Raw genomic sequence first — 23,574 nt, 5'->3', positions numbered from 1 at the left:
TACATTATCTCTGCCCCAAAAACTCCATTACCCACAATTCAACAACTGTTTTCGGTCCTGAGCAGGTTACGCCCACTCACAATTTTCATTGGATAAAAAGTTTTTTGTGCGCTTGCTGAACCATAGAGGCATTCTGATTGGTGGAATTTGTTGTCAATCAAAAAGAAAGCTGTCCCGGTCACTCTCGTGGACTCTACCAAACGTGTCCGAAGCAGGTAGAAACATCCGCCTCATTCTAACACACATTAAACTTTCACCGATTTACAAAGATATAATACTACAAAGTGTGTTGATGCCAATTTGTATGTATAAAGCACATAATGATAGTGTATTCCATCGCGTTTGTTTATTTTGCATCTCTACCTTGACATTTAAACCCACACACTGCGCCCTTTTGAGGATTGATCACCCCTCACGCATAAAGTAGTTCTTTTAACAGCAGTGTACTCACAATTTAATGTGAAGAGTAACGACTGTGTCCATTGTAATGAAGAAGTTTCAATTTATCATGACTAAAGTTGCTTTTCCCTTGTTCAAGTGAAATGTCACAACACAAAATATAAAACGTCCTGGCGTTGTTAACGTTACGTGTATCGATCTCTAACGATGAAGCGATTGTTTAGCAATCTGTTCGCTAGCCAGCTAGCTGGGTAATGGAGTCTAGATTAACATGAACAAGTTATCACAAGCAAATTGGTAAAAAAAAGGAAAGACTAAAACATGTCGACTTAACGTTAGTTCGAAACATGCATTTAATATATAAACTCTTAAATACGTGGAATTCCCTGCCTCTGCCAGAATGGATTTAGCTACAAGCTAGCTGGCAAAGCTTACTAGTATATTAAAGAGCTGATAAGATGTACGACCTCGCGCTATCTATGAAGTAGTTTTAGAAGACACCAATGCATATGCATTGTCAATTAACATATGGAAATGCATAGGTTTATGAAATGGAACCCCATTGTTGGCTCGCTCGCAAATTAATTCGTGCTAGGGAAGTTAGCATGAGGTTTGGCTTATGTTTATAAAAAATAAATAAATAAAAACATTTCGCTATAATTCTATACATTTTTTAAACGTTTCAGTCAAAACAGAGTAAAAGCACAACTACAAACACACCGGCACTGCTAAGAAAGGGCCGTCATATTTTACACAGAAAGCATTTGTTTTAAAAACGCAAACCATTGAACGAATGGAAGAATCCCGATATTTTTCTTTAATTGCACGGAGACAATGGGGATTTGGGGCTGTACGAGAATTTGACCAAGATGACTACATCTAACATAAAACGATGTTAGTTCCTGAAGAACTTTGTTTAGTTTGAATCAACTCACCTAGATATTACTAAATGCATCTAGTAGCCTACACATTAAAAGTTGCAGCCTCACAAAAGATAACCCAGCAAATACAGGTTCTGTCGAAATTTAACGTTTAATTGAAATGAAAAAAAGGACTATCATTATATTATTCACAAACCATTTTTTGCATTTATTTGTATCCTCGCATTGTAAAACAAATATAAATATGGTTTATGATCAGAAGATATTTTATTGCTGGTACTTTTATCATCAGAGTGACAGCTTCTGAATCTGTGCATGTCATGCTCCCCACACAAAGGCCATGTCTGCATTCTGCAAGTATGATCAGCAGGTCTATACTCATTTGTGGTGCAGAAGGTATTTACATTTTCAACCATCAACAAAGACATACTAATTAACATGACTTATTTTCAAAATACCAGAGAACGGATACCATACATTATTGTCTTATAAGTCTCTGCACAAAGCCACATTTAACCAGCATTACATATTACACTTAATAAACATTTAATAACACAATCAGCTCCTGGACTCCAGAACTGCACTCATCTTGTTCATACAAGTTTAAATGATCACATTTCAGAGATATGAGGTTAGAACATTTCTTGCCTTCACCTGACACTAACAAACAAGTGCTATAATTGAATCATTGAACACCATGTCACAATTATGATCATTCTTTATCTTGACTGTTACTTTCATTTCTACTCAGTACAGTAAATTTATATGCAAGCATGAATCTTTCTCTTCTTCCTTCTCAACAAAAACATTAAGCCCTGAGTCACAAAAGGCCAGACCAACAACAGCAGCAATGTGCGCCCAGAGAAGTCAAATGGCCACCATTTCTCCTGTCAGCAAAAAAGAAATTAAAATATTAAAGAATTTTCTTTTCTACATGTGTTTGATCAAAATACATAAGGTATGATTGAGAAGCAGTGACAAGCAGCAATTCCTTCTTGAAACTGATGCTTAACAAGTCTGTCAGAAGTTTTACCTCAGCCTCTGCAGCTGTGCATTGTAAATGGGATCTCCATTGAGAATTTTGAGCCTTAAAATAAATATACAGATGCAGATAAAATAAAAATAAAGATAGATTTCAAATCATGGAGTTAATTTTTATTTACTCATCCAAAAAACAAAAAAAAACAAAAAAAAAAAACAAACTAAAAGATTAATGCAGAAAATACTTTTCAGAACAAATAAAAAAAAATGATCATGCCATTTAAAGTAGCACAACATATATGACAGCAGTTATGATTAATACTTCTGGTGATCAACATTTTTATATTTAAGCCATTTTTAAATTCTTAAAAAAATTATATTCAAATTCATATTAACTAAATTAAATCATGCAGCATCCTGTCTCTATTCCTTATAGAGCTCAATTTTGACAAATAGAATGCACATTTTTGTTTTTTATTTTATTCAGCTTTCTTACATTTGCAGTTGCAAGACCTTCAACTACCTCTAGTCGCTCCATGACACTCTGCATGGCCTCTCTGAGTTGCTGTAAGGCAAGAATAATCTGCTGCTGCACCTGGCCGTCCTGTAGCCAGTTAGGCCCACCTTTAGAATTGTCTCCGCCCCCTTGCCCTGAGCCAGCCCCTGAGGAGAGCCGCTCCGGCCATCTGGCATTGTGGTGAGACATATAACCTGGAACAAAAACATATGCATGAATACATACATAATGTTTTTTTGTTTTGTTTTTTTGTCTTCAACATGCTTTCAATATTGGAGACAACATCCAAACTTTCATCTGCAGTTGGAGTAAAGATAATTTGAGTGAATTCTGCTTCAGACCTGAAGACAATTTTATTTCTTGAGCACCAAATCAGCATGTTAAGCCTGGAACACACTAAGCCGACGGTCGGCCGTCGGGCAGTTTTTGTGCATCGACCGACTAAGTTTCCTCGATGTGTTCCGCACGGTTCCGTGCTGTCGGCTTAAAATAGTCCTCGTCGGCTTTGTTTCACCCGATTCGACATGTTGAATCGGCGTTGGGCCGTCGGGGAAAGAGAGAACTCTGATTGGCTTAGTGAAAGAGTCAGTGCACGAGAATAAAAGCAAAAAAGCAAGCAAAGAAGTCAAAACGGTAAAGATAGAAGGCTGTTCTTATGTTACGTCATCTTACCTGATTGTTCCTGAGAGTGGAATAAAGAAAGTGTTTAGCAGGATTGATATTCAAAACGGTAAGCACGCGCTGCTTTGTTTACGGTATGTGTATCTGCAGCCGGCAGCGTCGGTTTTCCTTTTTGAATGACGAATATATCTGCAGAAGTAGACAGTTGGCTCATTTACACGCAGGCGCAGAATGCACATTATAGTTGACAGTCGCCTGTAGTTCTCTCGGTGTGTTCAAGCGTAGCTTTTTACCCCGACGAGAGCAGACAACACAGTCGGCTTTCATCAGCACTAGTTCATCGGCGTTGGCTCGGTGTGTTCCGGGCTTTAGAATGATTTCTGAAGGATCATGTGACACTGAGTTAAGGCTTCTGAAAATACAACTTTGTAAACAAGAATCAATTACATTTATACATTTTCGATTGTAATAATATCACAGCATTACTATTTTTTCTGAATTTTAATCAAATAAATGGAGCCTTAATGCATTTTTTTTTCTTTAACAAATCTTACTGACCAAACTTTTGAACAGTAGTGTAAGTGTGGGGATCTGGTGTTTGGATATTTCAAACACGATTGTATAAATTTTTACTGAAATATTAGTGACCTGAGGAACCCAGAGACGACTGTGGTTGTGGTTTATAATGTGGAATTAATCAGATTAATCTCACCAGACGGAGCCCGCCTGTCCTGCTGCATTTCCTGTCTTTCTGTGGCCCTCCTCCTCATGGGAGGACCATGCCTATCTTCTGCCCCCTCACCACCATGTCCAGCACCCATCTGAGTCACCTGAGAGAGGGGGCTGTAATGATGCTCCTGGATTCCAGAGGTCTCAGTCTGTGCATCCCCATTCTGGAAACTGGAATTACCACCTGGCATTGCAGCAAGCTGTAATGGCATAAAAAGTGTACAAAATGTAGGACATATCATCACATACATTTTAATTCAATTTAATTAAATTTCAGACCTTTATAGTGTCCAGCTGTTCCAATGAGTCACAGAAGACTTCACTCTCTGAGTCACTAGTCAGCCCCTGACCCTCAGGCAGAAATGGCTCTACACATACAGCAATGAAAGAGAAGAAATACAGCACACACACACACAATCTTGGCATCATTTATTACATATGCAACTGTCAATGTTTGAAAAGCAAATGTGGTCAGACATGTCTGGATAATGATCAAGACTGGTGCATTTCAGCCATAGTTGGCTTGGCTCCAATATCATATTGGAGTAAAAAAGTAAAAGGTAAAATTGCAATTATTTGTTTGTACAAGCCTAAAATGCATTCTATTGTAAAAAAGATTGTTTTTTTAGTGGACTCCAAAATTTTTTGGATAGACATCCAACATTTATAGATAACCATTCCACTACCTGTGCTCTCAGGTTGAAGTTCATTGCCAAGGACTGTCTCTGTGTCCTCCTGTTGAAGAGCCGGGTCTTGAGTTGGCTTCTCCACATCATGTTCAGCCAAACCATCAATTGTTTCTTTGGTATTTACATATTTTGAAATGAACACCAAAATCATAGATTTAAAGAACTACATAAAGTACTAATAAAGTATTTTACAAAAAAAAAAATAATAATAATAATTCACACCTGATTTGAGAGATAAAACTGCCTCTGGAGGTCTAGGCATATCATGAATGACATGGTAGAGAGGTTCAAAAAAGTGGAAAAAGGATGCAGTCTTCTCATTGATTTGCACGGTGTTTATTACCTGTGATATATAAATAATTTATACGCAATATATAATTGTTTGCTTGGCCGCTCTGAACACAAATTTGCTTGTTATCTACAGCGACATGATTTAGAAAATATTTTCCAATACTTGCTTTTACCTAAAGTTACTTTATGGATTTATGAGGTTTCAATGAAGCTCTCACACCTCTTGTGCAACTTTCTTCATTTCATCCACATAAGCAGCCATGGCACTCTCTCGACTCATGTCTCCCAGCTGATTCCAAGCATCCCTGACACAAGACCCGGAAAACATTACGTTAAAGTTTTTAAACAGTCCTTTAAATGGCTGCCTGTTAAAGTACATGGGATGAGACATTATGGAACTTGATGTTCAAAATTGTTTAAAACTTTACCATTTATAACGGCCTATAGGGTCCCAGAATCCAGGGCGTGGCGCTGTACATGGGCCATTGACCGCCTGTTTGTACAGGCCATAAAACCGCAGCATCACATCATAAGAGGGTTTGTAGGAACCTGTACAAATTTAAATTTAAAAACACCACAGGCGTGTTAAAAATGTTAAAAATTATGTGAACCAGTGTGATGTGGTGGACTCATATTTATAACTTACAGAAATAAGCAGTGCATGCACGTTTTACATCTTCTACAATATGATACTATCATGTTGAATGACATCATTACTGTTATGTACATTCATGTAATTTTTGTCAATGGTGAGCAAAGCTACCATTTTTGGGCAGGGTTTGAATGACGTCGACAGCCGCCTGAAAGCGCCTTTGACAATCCTCGGTCTCTGACATTGCAAGAGGTGGCATATCATGCGGTCTCTATCTTTCCCACACTTCTGCTGCCGCATGTGCATTAACTGGACAACCTGTAAATTATATTGGTGACAAATGTGTCATTTTGCCATTCTAAACCATGATCAGATAACTTATCAAGTTTCTGAAGAAATTGTGCTCTCGGATTATTTGGACGACACTTTAGAAAGGTTATGAAATTAAAAGCCCCTATTTAACTAATATAATCATTTGTAGTAGTCAAGATTACTTAGATTTTCTGCCCTTTTTGATTGCAGGTTAATTAGCCAGGAGGTCAAGTAGAGTTAGCTAGGTTCAACTCACCTGCCCTGTGCTCCTGCTGCCATAACACCCGAACACTATAACTGTAATAAAACAATATTAACCACCGGTCACGTTGGAAACAGAGTTTATAAAAGCGGTACACGCTTTCCTTGCACGATCAGTTTGAGGATTGTTTTCTAATAAATGGACCGTTCAACTTTTGGAATTTCGACCAAGAGTTCACTTCCTGGTTCTGTCACGTGATGGAGTATTCAAAGTGATGATTGGTCTCTGTCCCAAAAACGAGAGCCAATGTCATATGGCCAATGTCAGCAAGAGATGTCCGCGGATTTTTTTTTTCTTTTTCTTTTTTCCTACGCCCCATGAGGCCTTGCGTCAAAAGTGGGCGCGACTTCCGGTTGGAAGTAAACAAAGCGCGATTTGACATGCTTAACACTCGTTCATTCAACAGTTGAGTTGACAGTCATTCAAGTTATAGCGATCCAAACTAGCTAACGATGTGGGAACATAATCTCAACGAAATTCAAAAGGGTGAAATAACAGTACCTTTACCCCCGGCAGTATTGGGAGTATTATAATAACATTATTAATAATCAATACTCATTAATGGTGAAATTAAAATAAAAAATACACACTTAGTCGTGGTTTGGAGTTTATTCAAAATTATAAATGAATGTGCCACTTGAATACATTACCTGGCACATTTGGTATTCTGTCAACACAGCTGGCTTTGATCCTGGGTTTAGCTGTAACATCAGTAGCGAGCCAATCACATGCTGAGAGTTATAGAATATTAAGAATTTAAACAAATGTACACAGGAAGATTCGTCGTCTTTTGAGAGGTGATAGAAACTACAGTCGTTGGCAGGATCAGAGACAGGCTCTGGCAGGATCACTCTGATTTCGTTTTCAGCTTATGTTCAATCACGTTTAAGCCACTGAACTAGTTTAGTCCGGTACATACAACCGCGAACAGCACATGTTGTCCCTGAGCGCCGTAACACCATCTCTCATAAAGATTTGCGTCTTTAAATAGTAAAATAATTCTCCGAAAAACAGCTAGCCTCTTCGCTAACTACCACACAAAATACCATTGGAATGCTACTTCCGCCGCCTCACCTGAAGTTTCACCCACTTTATTTTTTACAGGAGCGCCCCTTGGAAACTTGTGGATTGCTAAAAAAAAACAAACAAAAAAAAACATACAAAATACCAACAAACATCAAGATACAGATCTTAGATGATTACAAAACAGTCCAAATAGCAGCACAAAAAAAATACATGAACACCATAAATCAATCAAAAAAAATTAATTAGAAAACAAAAACATGTAAAGAACACATAAACAACTAAAAAAATAAAATATTACACAATCATCAAACAAAACCTTCAGAAGATTAAATAATTTAAGGGCTTTTTTGTTATGCACCAGTCTTAAAGCTTTGAAGAAGATCATTAAATCTTTATGGAAGAGACGAAAGTGGGAGGGTTAAAGAATCTGCATTTGTCTATGAAGTAATTGGCCAACAGCACAATATTGTTCACCAAAAATTCAAGATCGTAACTCAAAGACAAAGACAAATACTTTATAGTTTTAAAATTAAAGTCAGGTATTTCATATTTCAATCTTAACCAATTATAAAGGTCATCCCAGAATTTCTTTGAGAATTTGCATTAAAAAAAAAAAATGTTCCAACGACTCTATATCCGCTTCACAAAAGGTGCACTCATTACAATCCATATTAAATCTGTGTCTTAGGAAAGCATTACAAGGATAAATATCATTAATAATTTTAAACTGAACCTCTTTTACCTTTGGAAAAAGAGGAAATGTAAGAAATCTTGTTCTAATTTGACCCACTTTGTCTTTTGGGAAATCATACAAGAGGTCTTTTTTTTAACTTCACAAGGGAAAGTCTCTATCAATGTTCTTAACACTTTAATCTTACAGCCTTCCTCTGTAAAATCAAGACCAGAGATGATTAAACTTTTCATTCTCGGAATCACAGGTGAATAACACAATGCACCTTTGACCAACTGAACCAAACACCAGGAACAGCTTTTAATAAAGATAATTTCTGAGTGCAAATAATATTATATCTTTCAAAAAAAATCTCATAACTAAGGAAATTCCCTTCCCCATCATAACGTGTACAATGGACCAGACACCTTTATCCATCCAGTCCTGAAAAAAAAACACTGATTTCCTATTAATAAGGATAAACTTATTATTCCACAAATAACAACTATGTGGGGGAAAATTGTGTTTGTATATCAGTTTCCAATATAATAATACCTGACTATGAAAAGAGGACAATTTACACTTTAGTTTTAATGGCTCAAAATCACACCTCAAAAGAAAATCAATGCCCCCCAAAAAATCAAAGATTTTTGAAGAAAAACTAGACCAAACAGATTGTTTATTCCTAAAGAAAGCTTGGAGCCATCTCAATTTAAGAGTGCCATTCATTACATCAAAATCAATAAAATTCAAACCTTCCTTACTGAATGGCTTATCTGATTTTCTTATGTAATGGTGTTTGTTTTTCCAAAGAAATTTATACTGAATTTGATTAATATCCTTTATCCACCTGTCGGAGATTGCCAAAGAATATGCAGGATAAATCAGCCTAGAAAGTACCTCAGTTTTCTGTAATAAGATTCTACCTTAAATGGAAATATCTTTTTGTAACCACACATTTAACATATTTTGACATTTTGATTGTCATCCAAATTAGTTTTTTCTCTTGTTTTAGCGTCTTTAGTAATAACAATACCTAAATATTTAACCTAATTTTTTAATGAAATATTATGTCCGCGGATTTACAGGAGCCTTGCTAAATTAAAAAAAAAAAAAAAAAAAAAGAGAGAGAGAGAGAGAGAGAGAGAGAGAGAGAGAGAGAGAGAGAGAGAGAGAGAGAGAGAGAGAGAGAGCATGTATTTGACAAACATCCGATTACAAAATAATGTGTGAAATCATGATATTTATTGAATGTGTTTGACAATTAATTACATGCTAATTTAAACTAAATGTAAGAATGTTTATAGCAAACAGAAAAAAAAATTGTATTGTGAGAAAATGATTTTTAAGTGTTCACATTTTAGCATGCGCAACGTATTTATATCAAATTGTTTGGATTGAAATAAAAAGATCTAATGTAGGCCTACACACCATCACTTGGTGGTAAAAGAAGAAGAAGAAGAAGAAGAAGAAAAACTCTACAAACGTTAAACTTAAACTTGATTCGTACTTTAGGCTTAAAATAGCAATTCGGCTTTGATTGATTCAGTTGGTTGTTTTTAAATGTGACATCGCTAGAGGGAGACATTTTATTAATCCGTACCTCAGCCGTCTTCTCCAAGCGGTCTATGGTAAGAATTCAATATGTAGGCTAGTCCAGCCATCATAAACCCGTTTGCTGTATATTTTCGGTGGGTTTGGTTTTTGCGTTTTAGTTTGAAGATACAGTCGCTGTATTTTTCCATGGTTGTGTCTAATCTCATTTGAAAGAGCTGCTGCGAATATAAATCTTCATTCTTTAAGATAACGTTACCCTACATTTGAGGTTACCGGTTAATTAGAGCATAGATTGGTCAAATTATAGTAGGCTATCTTTATCGGACACCTAAATATGTGCTTTTAAGGAGTAACAGTTTTTGTCTATATATTTATGTAGGTTAGAATATGTGTATCGTAGACTAAAATAACAACCGGAGTCCTGAGCCAATGAAATGTAATGTCATATATAGCTACGGCACAGCAGCTTTTTAACATTCATGAGCTCATCAGTCAGGGTAGTGTGACATGTCTACACTGTTTAGTTAGTGCTATATCATCACTGAACACTAACTAGAAACCCGTTCGTGTATTTATCCACATCATAAACCCTCTAGTTTAAGACGCAAGAGGATACTGCGTCATGTTGAGAAAGGAGAAGAATGGAGCCGGAACGTCCCAACTTAAACCAGACGATCCCCTGAAAAAAATGGGTAAGTCATTACATTATTAGGCTATTATAATTATTATTTAGGTTTCATTTATGTATAGCCTATTTGTATACATTTCATTTTACTTCATATCTGTCGCAGTTTATGTCAGTCAGATGTCCGTGATAGTTGGATTTGTTACCTAGCTATAACAAAATTGCCCGTTCTCTTTTTATTTAAAATTAAGATAAGTTAAAGACCCACTCGTCATGTTATAAAATATCTGGTATAAATAGCCTAAATATTGTGAATAATGCAATGAAATTTCAATAACCAGTGAATGAGCCAGATAAAAGAGAACAAACGGCAGTTTTTCTTTTCTTTTCTTTTCTTTTTTTTTTAAATATAACCTTCTATTAAAAACAAAAAAATATAATATTTTTTGCCTTCACTCACATTAGGTGTTATTAATGTTCCACACAGTTTTGTTTAGAACAGTTTTGTTTTCATAGGAAAGAATTATTTGAGTGCCACAATCATCAGTCTTATAATGAACTCCTGCAGGGGTCCAGGATGATGACGATGTGAAGACAATGTTGCAGGGCTCCTCAATGATGAAGGTGCGTTCTCCACGCTGGAAGAGGAAGCGAATGCTAAAGCTGTTGAACGATGGAGTCACCGTCTGGTGTGAATCCAACAAGGCCACCAACAAAGCCAAAACTCAGCAGTCCTGTGAGTTGTGATCAGCATATATTGTTTATATGTATTGGATTGGAATATTAGTTTTTTCATAGTGTGAAAATGTTCAAAATAAGATTTTCATGAAGAAGCAAGTGTGTATAAATGATGTTCTGCATTCTGTGCTGTGGAAATGTATGTGCCCCTCCCGGTAAATACACCTCCTAATTATGGCTGCTCAAACAGGCAGGATCCAGGTCTACTGGCCACAGCACTGACAGTCATTACAGGGCTGGCCTATTTGTAGTTCAGACAAGGGGGTTCTAAGCTACACTACACTCTAATTACAGTCTGTGACTATGCGGGAAGGGTGCAGCCCTTCACTTTATGGTTTGCTCCATAGTACATGAATTATTATCATTGCCCTGGCAACTATGCACTTGTCTTAAATTAGAATCATGGTCTATAATTGGTTTTAGTTGGAAAGATCATGTTTTGTGTGATGTGGCTGAGACGTGTGCACCCACTAACACTGTGGTGTGTGTGCCTGTAGGATTGGGGAAAAAAAAAGGTTATTTCATTTGTTTCTTCTAGACAACATTTGCTTAAATAATTCCACATGCACATATTTACTTATGTGAATATGTTCTTAATCAAATTTTAATTCTTTGTTTTGGCACCACAACGTATAGATAAAAAGATATGATTTACCAAGATCTTTCTCTCTGCACCCAGTAATAATAAAGATCTGAAAATCTCTTTTAACACAGGCTGTGTAAGGTGTGCTCTTTTATAAATTAGTATGAAAATGAAGTTTATGCATACTCTCGGGAAAAAAGGTACACAAGCTGTAACTGGGGTGGTCGTACCTTTTCAAAATGTACACTTTTGTATCTTTTAGGTACCAGTACACTTTAGGTACTTATTTATAAGATGTTTTTGCATTTGGTCTACTGACTATTGAATGCAGGAAAAGCAAAGATGTGTGCTTAATCACTGTTTGTTTTCTTATTGTTGTGCTCCTGTCAATATTAGCAGTATTATTTTAAATGTATTTTAAACTACATCGGTTTTGTCAAATTAAAAATACCACCTTTCCTCTCAGTCTCTGTCATGGAAGTGGAGTGTGTTTGGGAGGGTTGTAAGTCTGAGACGTTGAGAAACCTGGCATCCTCGCTTCCAGAAGATCAGTGTCTTACCATTTTGTTCAAAGGAGGGAGGAAGAGCTTGGATCTCCAGTGTGACACAAAAGAGGAAGCCCAGCACTGGGTCAGTGGCATTCGAACCCTCCAGGGCAGACTCCACAACATGACCCAGAAAGAGAAACTCGACAAATATCCTTCAGCAGATAATCAGATTCAGTTGTACTCTACAGTCCCAGCTCATTAATCCAGGTCATAATCAAATGACAAGTAAAAATACCTTACTGTTATTCATTACTGATTAAGTTACTCTACTCCTTTGTTGTTGGTGTGTCAAGCATTTCTTTCATTCAGTGGGGAACAAGTGACTGCAAATTTATTTCTAGAACAAATTTAAATATAAATTCCTCAATTTGATGTAGAATTGCAATTAAAAATGTAATCAGGTAGAATTAAAATGAATTTAAATGCAAATAATTAATTTGTGGGGCACGAAATGGGTTTGGGCTAGGAGGGTCTGTTCACAGATTATGCATGTGTGTTCCTGGCTGTCGATTATTCAGTGTATGGAACATAGATGAAAAATGCCTTGTGACAAGAACTACATGCCATGAAAATTAGCAGTGATGAAGGAGCGTTAAAATAAGTGTGCTTGGGCTTGAAAATGAGAGGCACAACAGAATTAAAAAGAACACATGGTCTCCAGATGCATTTTTAAATGATTCTTATAACTTGACACAATGTTTAAAAAGTGTCACGAGACAGAAGTGCCACGCTAGTTTTGAATTTTGTTTGCCAACTGGCGTAAAAACCAAAGTAGACTTTATTTATGCGCTAGTGTAATGAACTGCTCCAAGACATGAAGGTTGAGAATCCAGTTTTTAAATTTAATATCATAAACCACCAAACAGCAACCTCCCTGTCTCTCTCTTGAAACCAACACGAAAGTGTTGAATCTTGATCTTGAAAGAGTCAAATCTTGATCTCCCTCATGTTAAAATGCCCAATTTTACAGCAGAAAAAAAATATGTTTACAGCCTGGTGGCAAAAAGTAGTTTTGGTCTATATAGCTAATTTTGGCCTTCATGGCAACTGTGGGGGATGGCGACTGTGAGGGTGGTGATTTTTTATTTTTTTTACAACTCATCCGTTTAAATTATATTAAGCCTTAAAGTTCTGCATAATTCAGGCCGTGGCCACTTGAGTGACAGGTGGAGATAGATATATGCTGTGTCCGAAATCACCCATTACTCACTATATAGTGGACTATATAGTGAGCTCCCCATTTTGTAGTGCTGTCCAAATGTATAGTGATGATTATTATACCCTATATAGTGCACTCAATGTATCCCAGAATGCATTTTGAAAAGTAGTGTACAACCGATGGTCACTAACCTAAGCCCTACATACCATCATGCATTGCATCATGCATTGCGCTGTAAAAATAAGTTATAATCATGTGTGGAGTAGCTCATTATAACATAAACGGCCAGAAATCACTTTTAGTTTTTAAATTTTGGAGAAATAAGCTCAATATAATGTAATGTATTTATTTAAAAAAAATCTATTTAGCCCAGAGCCGGCTCGGCACCAGCTGACAGATGATGTAATCAACGGCGCCGAGAGATGATCGAGTAGTGTCCGAAAGTGGTGTTTCTATTATGCTGGTGAGCTCACTATATAGTGCTCTGCTCTCTACCCCCAACATAGGGGGTAGGTGTGAGGAAATAATGGGAGGATGCAAGATGCAAATATACTCAGTTTAATGATAGGTCAGATATGACAAATGTAAGACACAGATCGGGGACAACACTCAGGTGGTTGGTGAAGCAGGGACGAGATGGCGATCCGGTGGTGAAAACAGGTGATGACATGCTCGAGTGAAACCCAGGGAAGTGGAACATCCAGACGACACGAAGAACTGACGAAATCCAGGTAACACGAAGAACTGATGAAATCCAGATGAGACACAGACGAGGCACGAGCACAGGAACACACCGAATGACAACCACAACGATCTGACAACAAGAGAGAGAAAATGCTGGGTATATATAAGGACTGAAATGAATGGCAGCTGGTGACACTAATCAACACAACGAGTAACCACACCCACACAATTACACTCACACAGACACATCAGCATGAGACAGCCGATTCATGAACCGTGACAGTACCCCTCCTCCTAAGAACGCCTCCTGGCGTTCTCAGACTCCCTTACCTGTCGATTGTAATCATCAATAAGGGAGTGATCCAGGATGTCTCTAGCAGGTACCCAACTTCCGGGGCAGGCGGATTAATGTGAGAACGAAACGCGGGTTTGATTTTAGACACATGGAAGGCGGGGTGAATTCTCCTGTACGCAGGTGGAAGTTTGAGGCGGACTGTCACAGGACTAATAATCTTGGTGACAGGAAACAGGCCAATAAATTTGGGAGCTAGCTTGTTAGACACGGAGCGGAGAGGAATATTCTTGGTAGAAAGCCACACTTTTTGACCCACGACGTAGACGGGAGGCTTTGACCGGTGGCGATCGGCCTTGGCCTTCATGCGCCTCCCTGCTTGGAGTAGAGTCTCACGGGCTCTAGTCCAAGTACGGTGGCACCTCTGGATGAATGCGTGACCGGAGGGGACCGCGACTTCGGATTCCAGACTCTGAAAAATTGGTGGCTGGTAACCTAAACTACACTTAAATGGCGAGAGGCCCGTGGATGACACTGGTAATGAATTGTGGGCGTACTCCACCATAGAAAGTTGTTGGCTCCAGGACGACGGATTCTTGGCAACCAAACATCGCAACATTCTTTCGAGGTCTTGATTGGCTCGCTCAGATTGTCCATTACTCTGGGGATGATAGCCCGAGGACTGACCGTGGCCCCCAGTAACTTACAAAATCCTTGCCAAAATTTGGATATGAATTGGGAAACCCTGTCAGAGACCACGTCCATCGGGAGGCCATGTAACCGAAAAACGTGATCTATGACAGTAACCGCTGTCTCCTTGGCTGAAGGTAATTTGGTCAAGGGAATGAAATGTGCCGCCTTCGAGAACCGGTCCACTACGGTTAAAACAACCAGAGGCGTTACCCCATCTAAGGCTGTCATGACCTTCGATTCGACCTCCCATACCAGAGTGGAGATGACAACCTTCTCAGGTAAAATACACTCGGGAGTCACCGGGCGTTCGGATGGATCAAAAATACGAGATAAAGAGTCGGGTTTGATGTTTTTGGACCCGGGGCGGTACGAGAGAACAAAATCAAAGCGTCCGAAAAAAAGAGCCCACCGAGCCTGCCTGGAGTTGAGTCTTTTAGCAGATCTGATAAACGATATCAGACGATAAAGGGTACCCCCGAACCCTCTAACCAATGATGCCATTCCTCTAACGCTAACTTAACTGCCAACAACTCTCTATTACCAATGTCATAATTACGTTCGGCAGGCGATAGTCGATGAGAAAAAAACGTGCAGGGATGCAACTTGTCGTCTGAGGAAGCGCGCTGTGAAAGTACTGCTCCTACTCCCACCTCTGACGCGTCGACCACGACCACGAACTGACGTGTGGGATCAGGGGTGACAAGAATGGGAGCCGAAACAAAGCGACTTTTGAGGTTGGTAAACACTGCCTCAGCAGTGTTTGACCACCTGAACGTCGTTCGGGGGGAGGTCAAGGCAGTCAGAGGCGCGACTAGTTGGCTGAAGTTACGAATGAAACGTCGGTAAAAATTGGCGAACCCCAGAAATCGCTGTAGGGCCTTACAGGAATCTGGACTTGGCCAATCTACCACAGCCTTAACCTTGTCAGAGTGGATGAAGTGGCCCGCCCGGCCACGGGGAGATCTTTGAAAAATAGTCTCTACCAGTCGATCTACGAACACCGATTCAAGTGCGCTGAACTGTGCAGAATATCATATGGTCCGTTGTTTTCGGAAGAAACACAAACACGAACCGTTTTCTTCTCTTCAATATGTACACGTAGCCTACTGTTCGCGCTCACCTTATCACCTTATTCACATCTCACCGGTGCACATGGATTGGCGTTCGTAGATCGACTGGTAGAGACTATTTTTCAAAGATGGCTTCTTCCTGTATTCACGAAGTTGACTGTGTGTATAAAATATCTTCTTATTAAACTGTATGGACACTGACAAAATTCTCAATGCTTCGGTTTGAATGTAGTGACCCTTATTATGCTGTTGTGTTAGTGTGGGGCTATTTTGAGCCTTGTTAGTGGTAATAACAAGCGATTTTTATTTGTCATTACTCTATGCCCTATATACTAGCATTATACTAGCATTATAGGCTAAACTGTTTTTAGAGATAAAACTATTTACATTCGGCAATCATGAAAACAAATCTCAGATAACGGTTGACTAGGTAAAATAGCCGCGTTTCCACTGCCGGGCTAGGGCTGGGCCAGAGCTAACAGCGAGCCGAGCCGAGCTAGTGGCCTCGGGCCTCAAGCACCGGGCTTGCGTTTCCACTGCCGGGCCAGTAGCCCCACAGCGCTTAACCATAGTGTGCGCGCCGCAACCTCGAGATACAGAGTTAATTTTTAACACCTTTAATAACTGATTGGACCCCATTTGAAACGAAATTAATTTATAGAAATAAAACGCAGCAAGTAGGCTACGGAGCAGTTAAAGCCGCATTTCCATCACCCTTCAAACTGAAATTGCCACTTGAAAATAAGCGTCCATTTCACGTCAAAAACTCCTTGTCTGCAAATAATAATAATAATATAATAACCATCATCATTATTGTAACATTTTATTAGGCTGCGTATAGAAGACGCCTTTATCCAAAAAAGATAGAGCACAAATAAACACAATATTTTTGACGCATTATGTGTGTGGAGCACGCACTGATGGCTGCGAGACGCCCATGTGAATACTTGCAGTTTCATTGCATTTCTTTCAGTGGAAACAACTTAAAATACTCTTTCATTTCTGGTCATACAGAAAAGAATAATACATTATTCGCAAATACATTTATTTGCGTAAACTCACAATAACAAGAAAAGCCACCGCATTCGAATTTGTTCGTTTTAAATTGGACATTTAAAGCTTTAGTCTACAGGGGTTATATCCTTTGTAGATTAAAGCTTTAAATGTCCAATTTAAAACGAACAAATTCGAATCGAAAGCCAATATCTTCTGACTATGTAATTATGTAGCTAATTAATTTCTCTCTAAATGTGCATCCGGAGATGGAGATTTTTAGCCGAAAATGATTTAGAAAACAATAGTTTATTAATAAACAATTACTGCCTCGTTATTTTGTATTATTTTATTATCAGACACATTTAGCTTATAAATCACCTTTCTGTAGGCTGTACGGCTCTTCTCATTCAGCACTGCGGGGAAAATATCATTTCCAGGTTCTAATTTGGCCTCAGAAAACCAGAAAAATATATATTTTTTTCATATTAATTTGTCAAATATTTTAAATGTTTAGGGGGCAAAAAAAAATCAAACAAATATCTGAAAATTCGTCGATATGTCTATAGCCTATATATTTTTGAATAGCATTTGGCATAGGCCTAGAGTTCAAATTAAAATGTTATGCAATTTTAAACGGTTAATAGGTTAAACATGGACACCCCTATGTGCATCTTGCTTCAGATCATAATGTTCCATAACACCGATAAACTCCGCCTTTTACCTTGAGCACGCCTCTAGCCCGAGCTGGCCCCCTCTGGCCCAAGGTATTCGACGGGCCAGAAATCCTGGCCGTTGGCTCTGAGGAAGCCCCGATCAAGCCCCGGAAGTGACAGTGGAAACGCGACTGGCCCTGGCACGCACTAGCACGGCCCGGCCCTGGCCCGGCAGTGGAAACGCGGCTATTAGCCGTGTAATTATGATAATTAATAATTATATAGTGTAATTATGATAATGTGTAATTAGACCAAAGGTTAATTTTGCGCCGGAGTTGTCCTTTAAGAATCGGCTGCAGGGCGGAGTTTCGGGAAAAGTCAGGCCAATGAGAATGTTCTGTATTTGGACATGGGCGTGGCTTCTGATATCACACTTGGATGTGGGCCAGGTTGGATGTCCACCGCAGGCTGCAGCGAGATGCTTCTCTCTCAATTGACCTATGGCTAAGCCACGCCCCCTCCACTCACTCGGACAAACACGGCACGGGCGCTTATGGCAGCTGTCACAGTAGGAGACATTTTACAGGAAGCAATTGGTGATTTTTGGAGACAGAAAAATGATATATCATCTCGAAGTCACCTAAAGGGCATTAACTATGCATTGGAGGGTTATATTAATAATTTTATTGTTGAGAAGGACGATGAAAAGCTTCAGCTCCAGGCAGAGATGTACAGGTCACAGTGTAAACATGATAAACCGCATATCGTTGCCATCACCGTTTGGTGCTACAGTATTTACATGAATCATTCAGCACAACCTTGTTAACATGTTATCTCGATTATTTACAGATATACGTTAATGAAGCTAATTGACATGATGTACTTGCAGCTAGAAGCTAACGTTAATATTTTCCAATGTATGTCTGTTAGACTAACGTTACGTTAGAGATTTTAAAGATAACGTTCAAATACGTTGTTGACTTAACTTAGATCAGATGTAGACATCCTTGTTTAATTTATCTGCGTTTAGTTGGTGTTGTGGTCTAGCTACCGCATAACTTTAGCAGACATTTATTTCGGTTGAGATGTGGCTTGCTTGGGAAAGGGTAAACAAATACACACCGTCGCACAGCCTCTCAGGAACAATAATGTCAGAGTTGCATGTACCCCATGCACATCGTTTGACCATTTTAAACTTAAAATAACAAGAAAAAACCAATGAAAACTGACTAACTCCAATGCATTTCAATGGAAGTGGAAGCAAAGAATGTCCGAGTGTATTGGGTTAGCTGCACTGGCTCATCGCGTTTGAGGGCGCGGCTTAGCCATAGGTCAATTGCAAAATCCTTTTAGTCCAATGAAAAAACCTGCTTTGCATGTATCAGGTCCTAGGTTCAATCCCCAGCATCTCCAAGGATAGTGATCCTTAAATTTTAAACGTGTTGGGCAGTTGTGGCCTAATGGTTAGAGAGTTGGTCTCAAGGTTAGAGGTTTGAGTGTCAGTACCGGAAATGTGGGTGGGGAGAGTGAATGAACAAGACACTGTTCAACCCTACAATGAGGTTGCCTTGAGCTAGACACCTAACTGCCCACTGCTCACAGTGTGTGTGTGTGTGTGTGTGTGTGTGTGTGTGTGTGTGTGTGTGTGTGTGTGTGTTCAGTACTCACTGCTGCTGTGTTTGTGCACTTGGATGGGTGCATTTGCAGAGCTCAAATTCCGAGCATGAATTTATAATTAAGTTACAGCTGATATATTAAAAGTGATATGAAACAAAGTATTTATCATACTATATAGGCTATAAATAGAAGTTTGAAAATGATGTCAGAAAAATGTTAGTTTTGCCGTTGTTCATAAATACCTGTAGTGACGTAATGCTGGAAATAGAGTCATCAGTGTCCAAATGTGTATTGGTCCTTATCAGTGCCCGAATTTGTGACCACAATGTACTGATTCATAATCAAGGCAGCTGATTGAGACTCATTACACCACTCTACAGTAATTTGAAAGTGATTGCAGTACCAGTTTTGGCCACAATCTTGTATGTGGCTCATTTAATGCATTAAACTGATAACCCAATTTTAACCAGTTAATACCCTTGACCACTCTCACTTGGATCTATGGCTACCTGAAACAAGCTGATATGAACAAAGATGGCAAGATGTCATACAAGGAGGTCCAGATTCTTTTCAAGATGATCAACATAGACCTGAATGACGAATATGCTGTCAACCTCTTTAAGGTCAGCCTTATTCCTCAGCAGCACTTGACCTGCTTTGAAATGCTTCAATTGGAAATACTTTATTTACAGAAAGTTCTGTAAAAGCAACACAGACAAAAATGAATACTAAGACAAAAAGGATTTTAAGAACATAAAATGTATTTCATGTTCTTTAAAATCCTTTGTTTTTTATTTAGAGTGGAAAAATTAAAATAAATTAATTTGCTTGATATGTGTATAAATATTTAATTTGTGTATCAGAAGTGTGATAAATCAGAAGACGGACGGCTTGAACATGAAGAAATTGAGCTGTTTTGCCGTGAGTTGCTACGTCGGCCTGACCTGGATGCAGTGTTTCAGCAGTACTCCGCCAATGGTTGTGTCTTGTCCACCGTGGATTTGCGAGAATTCCTGAAAGACCAGGGCGAGGACCACACACTTGTGCATGCTCAGAGCCTTATTCTCAACTATGAACTCAATGAATGGGGTATTTGTACACTTCATTTACAGTAATAATCAGTATTATTTTATTGCAATTTGCACTTTTTTCCAGGCATGTGATACTGAGCATAGAGATGCATCTTTGTTCTGTCTTTTGCAGCCCAGAAGAACCAGTTTATGACACCCAATGGTTTCACCATGTACATGCTGTCTAAGGAGAATGATGTGTACAACCCAGACCACAGCAGAGTCTACCAGGACATGAGCCATCCACTTAGTCACTACTTTATCTCCTCCTCACACAACACCTACCTCACTAAAGATCAACTCATCAGCGAGAGCAGCGTTGACGCTTATATCAGGTAAAATGCTCAAATATATATAAATAGACAGCACTGGCGCTTTTTGCAGATAACGTATTCACATTTAGATGCATACTGGACGAGATGACTTTTTCAGGGAAATCTTTCACACAAACACATTTCACACATATGCTTTTTCTTGAGCAAATATTAAAATTGTTTATGTTTGTTTATGGCACAGAGCTCTAAGACAAGGCTGTCGCTGTGTGGAGCTGGACTGCTGGGATGGGGAAAAGGAGCCAGTTATTTACCATGGGCACACCCTCACATCCAAAGTGCCATTTAGCGAGGTGGTGAAGGTCATTGCTGAATACGCTTTCAGGGTGAGCAAAGGAAGTGGCTCTTCATCTTCAGCTTACTGGATGATGCATTTATTTTGGGAAATAATGCAAACAGTTGTTTTTACCTTAACCATCTGGGGTCTGAGGTGTTTTCTGGGCCCTGGAGGTGTTCTGACATGCTCTGACATTTATGCTTTTTTAGTCATTTTCATGGCTAGAGTCTGATTACACTGTATTCAGCACAAACTCTGCTAAAGTAATATTGTATGTAAAAACTAAAAAAGTTTTGAGAATTACGTTTTTTTCTTTTTTTTTGTGTGTGACAAAACTAAAAAAACTTTGTCAATGAAATAAGGTCATGAAACCCATTCTAATTATTTCTTTACAAGACTTTTTTGGTGAAGAAATAATTAGTAAAAAATTTGAAAATTTGTAAATAATTTGTAAATTTGTAATTTGTAAAAATTGTATCACATAGCCTAGAATAGTTGTTTCAAAACTATGAAAATCATCTTGACTACTCATTCAGATATTATTTTTATTTAAATTTTGTAATACAAGTTTTGTGTAAGAAAGCTTTATACAGGGAGGCAGTAACCCTCCATTAATATTGACACCTGAGAAAGACAAAGACCCTCCCCAATGGCCCTATTAGGTGATATTATTATGAGGAGCCCTGCACAAAGAATGAGGAGAGACTTTAAAAATGGCTTTTAGATTGTTTGGATTTATTTACAACACAACATAATCCAAAGATACACAACAAAAGACAAAAAAGCACATTAGTAAACACACCGATCACCGACAACTCGATGAAAAGCAGAGCAGTTCGGTAAGGTAACAGCTCTGCTCTCCTCCGGGTGGATCATTTGCATATGAACAGCTCATACACGTGTGGTCACATTAGCGCTAATCAGCTCTGGCTAGAGAAACTGTACATGTCGTTGCTTTCATACAAATTACTTAAACAGATAATATTTGTTTTTGATATGATTTACATCATTTAAAAATGGAGACTTCAAGCTTTAGTCATTTTCTGTCGCGTTTCAGAATGAACTTCACATTGAGAGAGACGGGAGAACACGCATCATGTTTATTTTCTTTATTTTACGAAAAACACAACATTTTGTTTTTATTACGAGTGCACACAAATAAAAGAAGACATTTAACAGTTTTGAATGATGTGTCTGGGGCTTAAGGCCCGTACACACCGGGATGAATATCAGCGCGCGTTATTCGTCAGCGTTTTTCAACGCGTTTTTTTGTGTTCACACCCAAGCGTTTTTCGCTGACGATAAGCCGAATGAACATGCAAATTCATTCCCTGACATTAGATGGCGCTTAACCCTTGTGAAAAAAAGTGCACTTTAGTGTACTTTTATAAAGTGTACTTATTACAAAAATAATACACTTTAAATGAATACACTTAAGTGCGATTTAAAAACAATTTTTTCGGGGTACTGAATGCACATTAAGTGTAATTTATTTCAAATATATCACATATTAAGTTGAAATTAAGTGTAATAAGTTGCAATCAAGTGTGATTTTTTGGAACAACTTAATTGGTACTTTAATACAACTTTACATACACTCTCACAATTGCTTCCAGTGTATTTAAAATACAGATAAAGTGCACAACACAATATAATGATGCAATTAATGTGAACTAAAATATACTTTAATGTCAGTCAACAATACACTTAAGTGTGAATTAAGTGTAATGTTTTCGACAAACTTAATGCATATTATATGTAATTGATTTCAAATGTATCACAGATTAAGCTCAAATTAAATGCTATTAGTTGATATTAAGAGTGATTTTTGAAATATGGTAAAAGTGTACTTCCAAATATACTGACAAGCAAATAATGTCAACAAAAATATACTTTAATTATATAATAGTGTACTTGTTTATTACATTAAATACATTTTTTTAATTAAAAAAAATATATAGTTGCAATTTATTTCAAATTTGGACAAAAAAAGTCTTAATAACCTATATAGTTACAATCAACACAAATTCAATTTAAAACCCTCTATATTTACTAACAAAACAATCTCTAAAATAAATACATAAAAACCTTTCTGTTGATGCACAAGAAAAAACCCAAGAAACAAACGGTTACAACACTTAAAATGAATATTCTGCCATTATACGCACCTTCAAGTTGTTTCAAACCTGTATGAATTTTTCTTCTGCTGAACACAATGAAGATATTTTGAAAAATGTCAGTAACCAAATAGTTAACTGGTCCCATTGACTTCCATGGTATTTTGTTTCCTACTATGGAAGTCAATGGGACCAGTTAACTGTTTGGTTACTGACATTTTTCAAAATATCTTCGTTGTGTTCAGCAGAAGAAAGAAAGGTAACACTTAACTGCACACTATTATTCATTATAAGCATGAGTTAACAGTTAATCATTTAAAGCATTAATAGACATTAATAATAAGTTTCTAAATACAGCAATAAATGTTTTTTTCTTGATTTATAAGCATATCTATAATATGTTTAATAATTGTACTTTCATACTTTGTTAATGATCAATTAATACTTTCTTAATGAAGTATAGCATTATTTACAAACCAGTTATTTAAGAGTTGTCAGTGATTCATAAGATCACTTAAATGTAAGTTGAGGGTGAGTATATGATGACAGAATTTTAGACATTTTCAGAAAACATAATTCTGTATGATTTATAA

At 37.9% G+C, this 23,574-nt stretch overlaps 2 protein-coding genes across 9 annotated transcripts in view; one reads left to right on the top strand and one right to left on the bottom strand.

The window, feature by feature from the left end:
- Window positions 1-1,459: 1,459 nt before the first annotated feature.
- acbd4 (acyl-CoA binding domain containing 4) lies at window positions 1,460-6,528 on the bottom strand. Of its 5 annotated transcripts, none has more exons than XM_039691276.2 (11): window positions 6,269-6,520; window positions 5,872-6,018; window positions 5,537-5,657; window positions 5,329-5,413; window positions 5,040-5,160; window positions 4,815-4,928; window positions 4,408-4,496; window positions 4,112-4,328; window positions 2,785-2,972; window positions 2,314-2,367; window positions 1,460-2,167 (listed from the first exon to the last, which is right to left on the bottom strand). In XM_039691276.2, exons 2-11 carry the CDS (start codon window positions 5,957-5,959, stop codon window positions 2,042-2,044), a joined length of 1,203 nt encoding a protein of 400 aa, XP_039547210.1. In that variant the 5' UTR covers window positions 5,960-6,018; window positions 6,269-6,520; the 3' UTR covers window positions 1,460-2,041. The 5 variants fall into 5 exon arrangements, with proteins under 5 accessions (XP_039547210.1, XP_039547209.1, XP_088978012.1 ...); XM_039691275.2 differs by having other exon boundaries at window positions 2,758-2,972; window positions 6,269-6,518; XM_089121886.1 differs by lacking the exon at window positions 5,040-5,160 and having other exon boundaries at window positions 2,758-2,972; window positions 4,815-4,863; window positions 6,269-6,522.
- Window positions 6,529-9,556: 3,028 nt separating this feature from the next.
- Window positions 9,557-23,574, top strand: part of plcd3b (phospholipase C, delta 3b) — a 141,124-nt gene continuing 127,106 nt past the window's right edge. For 2 of the 4 annotated variants that reach the window (XM_089121884.1, XM_039691159.2), the window contains exons 1-8: window positions 9,595-9,661; window positions 10,124-10,219; window positions 10,721-10,888; window positions 11,940-12,168; window positions 19,679-19,808; window positions 20,049-20,274; window positions 20,389-20,590; window positions 20,772-20,913. In XM_089121884.1, the coding sequence (XP_088978010.1) occupies window positions 10,150-10,219; window positions 10,721-10,888; window positions 11,940-12,168; window positions 19,679-19,808; window positions 20,049-20,274; window positions 20,389-20,590; window positions 20,772-20,913 (1,167 nt within the window). In that variant the 5' untranslated portion in view covers window positions 9,595-9,661; window positions 10,124-10,149. Of the gene's footprint in view, window positions 9,662-10,123; window positions 10,220-10,720; window positions 10,889-11,939; window positions 12,169-19,678; window positions 19,809-20,048; window positions 20,275-20,388; window positions 20,591-20,771; window positions 20,914-23,574 lie in introns of those variants that run through there. The other 2 variants (XM_039691160.2, XM_039691161.2) reach the window with 2 other exon arrangements.

The sequence above is a fragment of the Pimephales promelas genome, chromosome 17 (assembly GCF_988280905.1).
Source record: "Pimephales promelas chromosome 17, fPimPro1.hap1.1, whole genome shotgun sequence".
Lineage (NCBI taxonomy): Eukaryota > Metazoa > Chordata > Actinopteri > Cypriniformes > Leuciscidae > Pimephales > Pimephales promelas.
This window is presented reverse-complemented; position numbering and strand designations above follow the sequence as displayed.

Excerpts from the sequence above, each read along its gene's own strand:
- acbd4 (XM_039691275.2), bottom strand. The coding sequence starts at position 5,959 with ATGCCACCTCTTGCAATGTCAGAGACCGAGGATTGTCAAAGGCGCTTT. Across the intron at positions 4,497-4,814 it reads ACTTCAACCTGAGAGCACAG|AGCCATTTCTGCCTGAGGGT; the intron begins GTAGTGGAATGG and ends CTGTATGTGTAG. Across the intron at positions 4,329-4,407 it reads AACAGCTGGACACTATAAAG|CTTGCTGCAATGCCAGGTGG; the intron begins GTCTGAAATTTA and ends ATGCCATTACAG.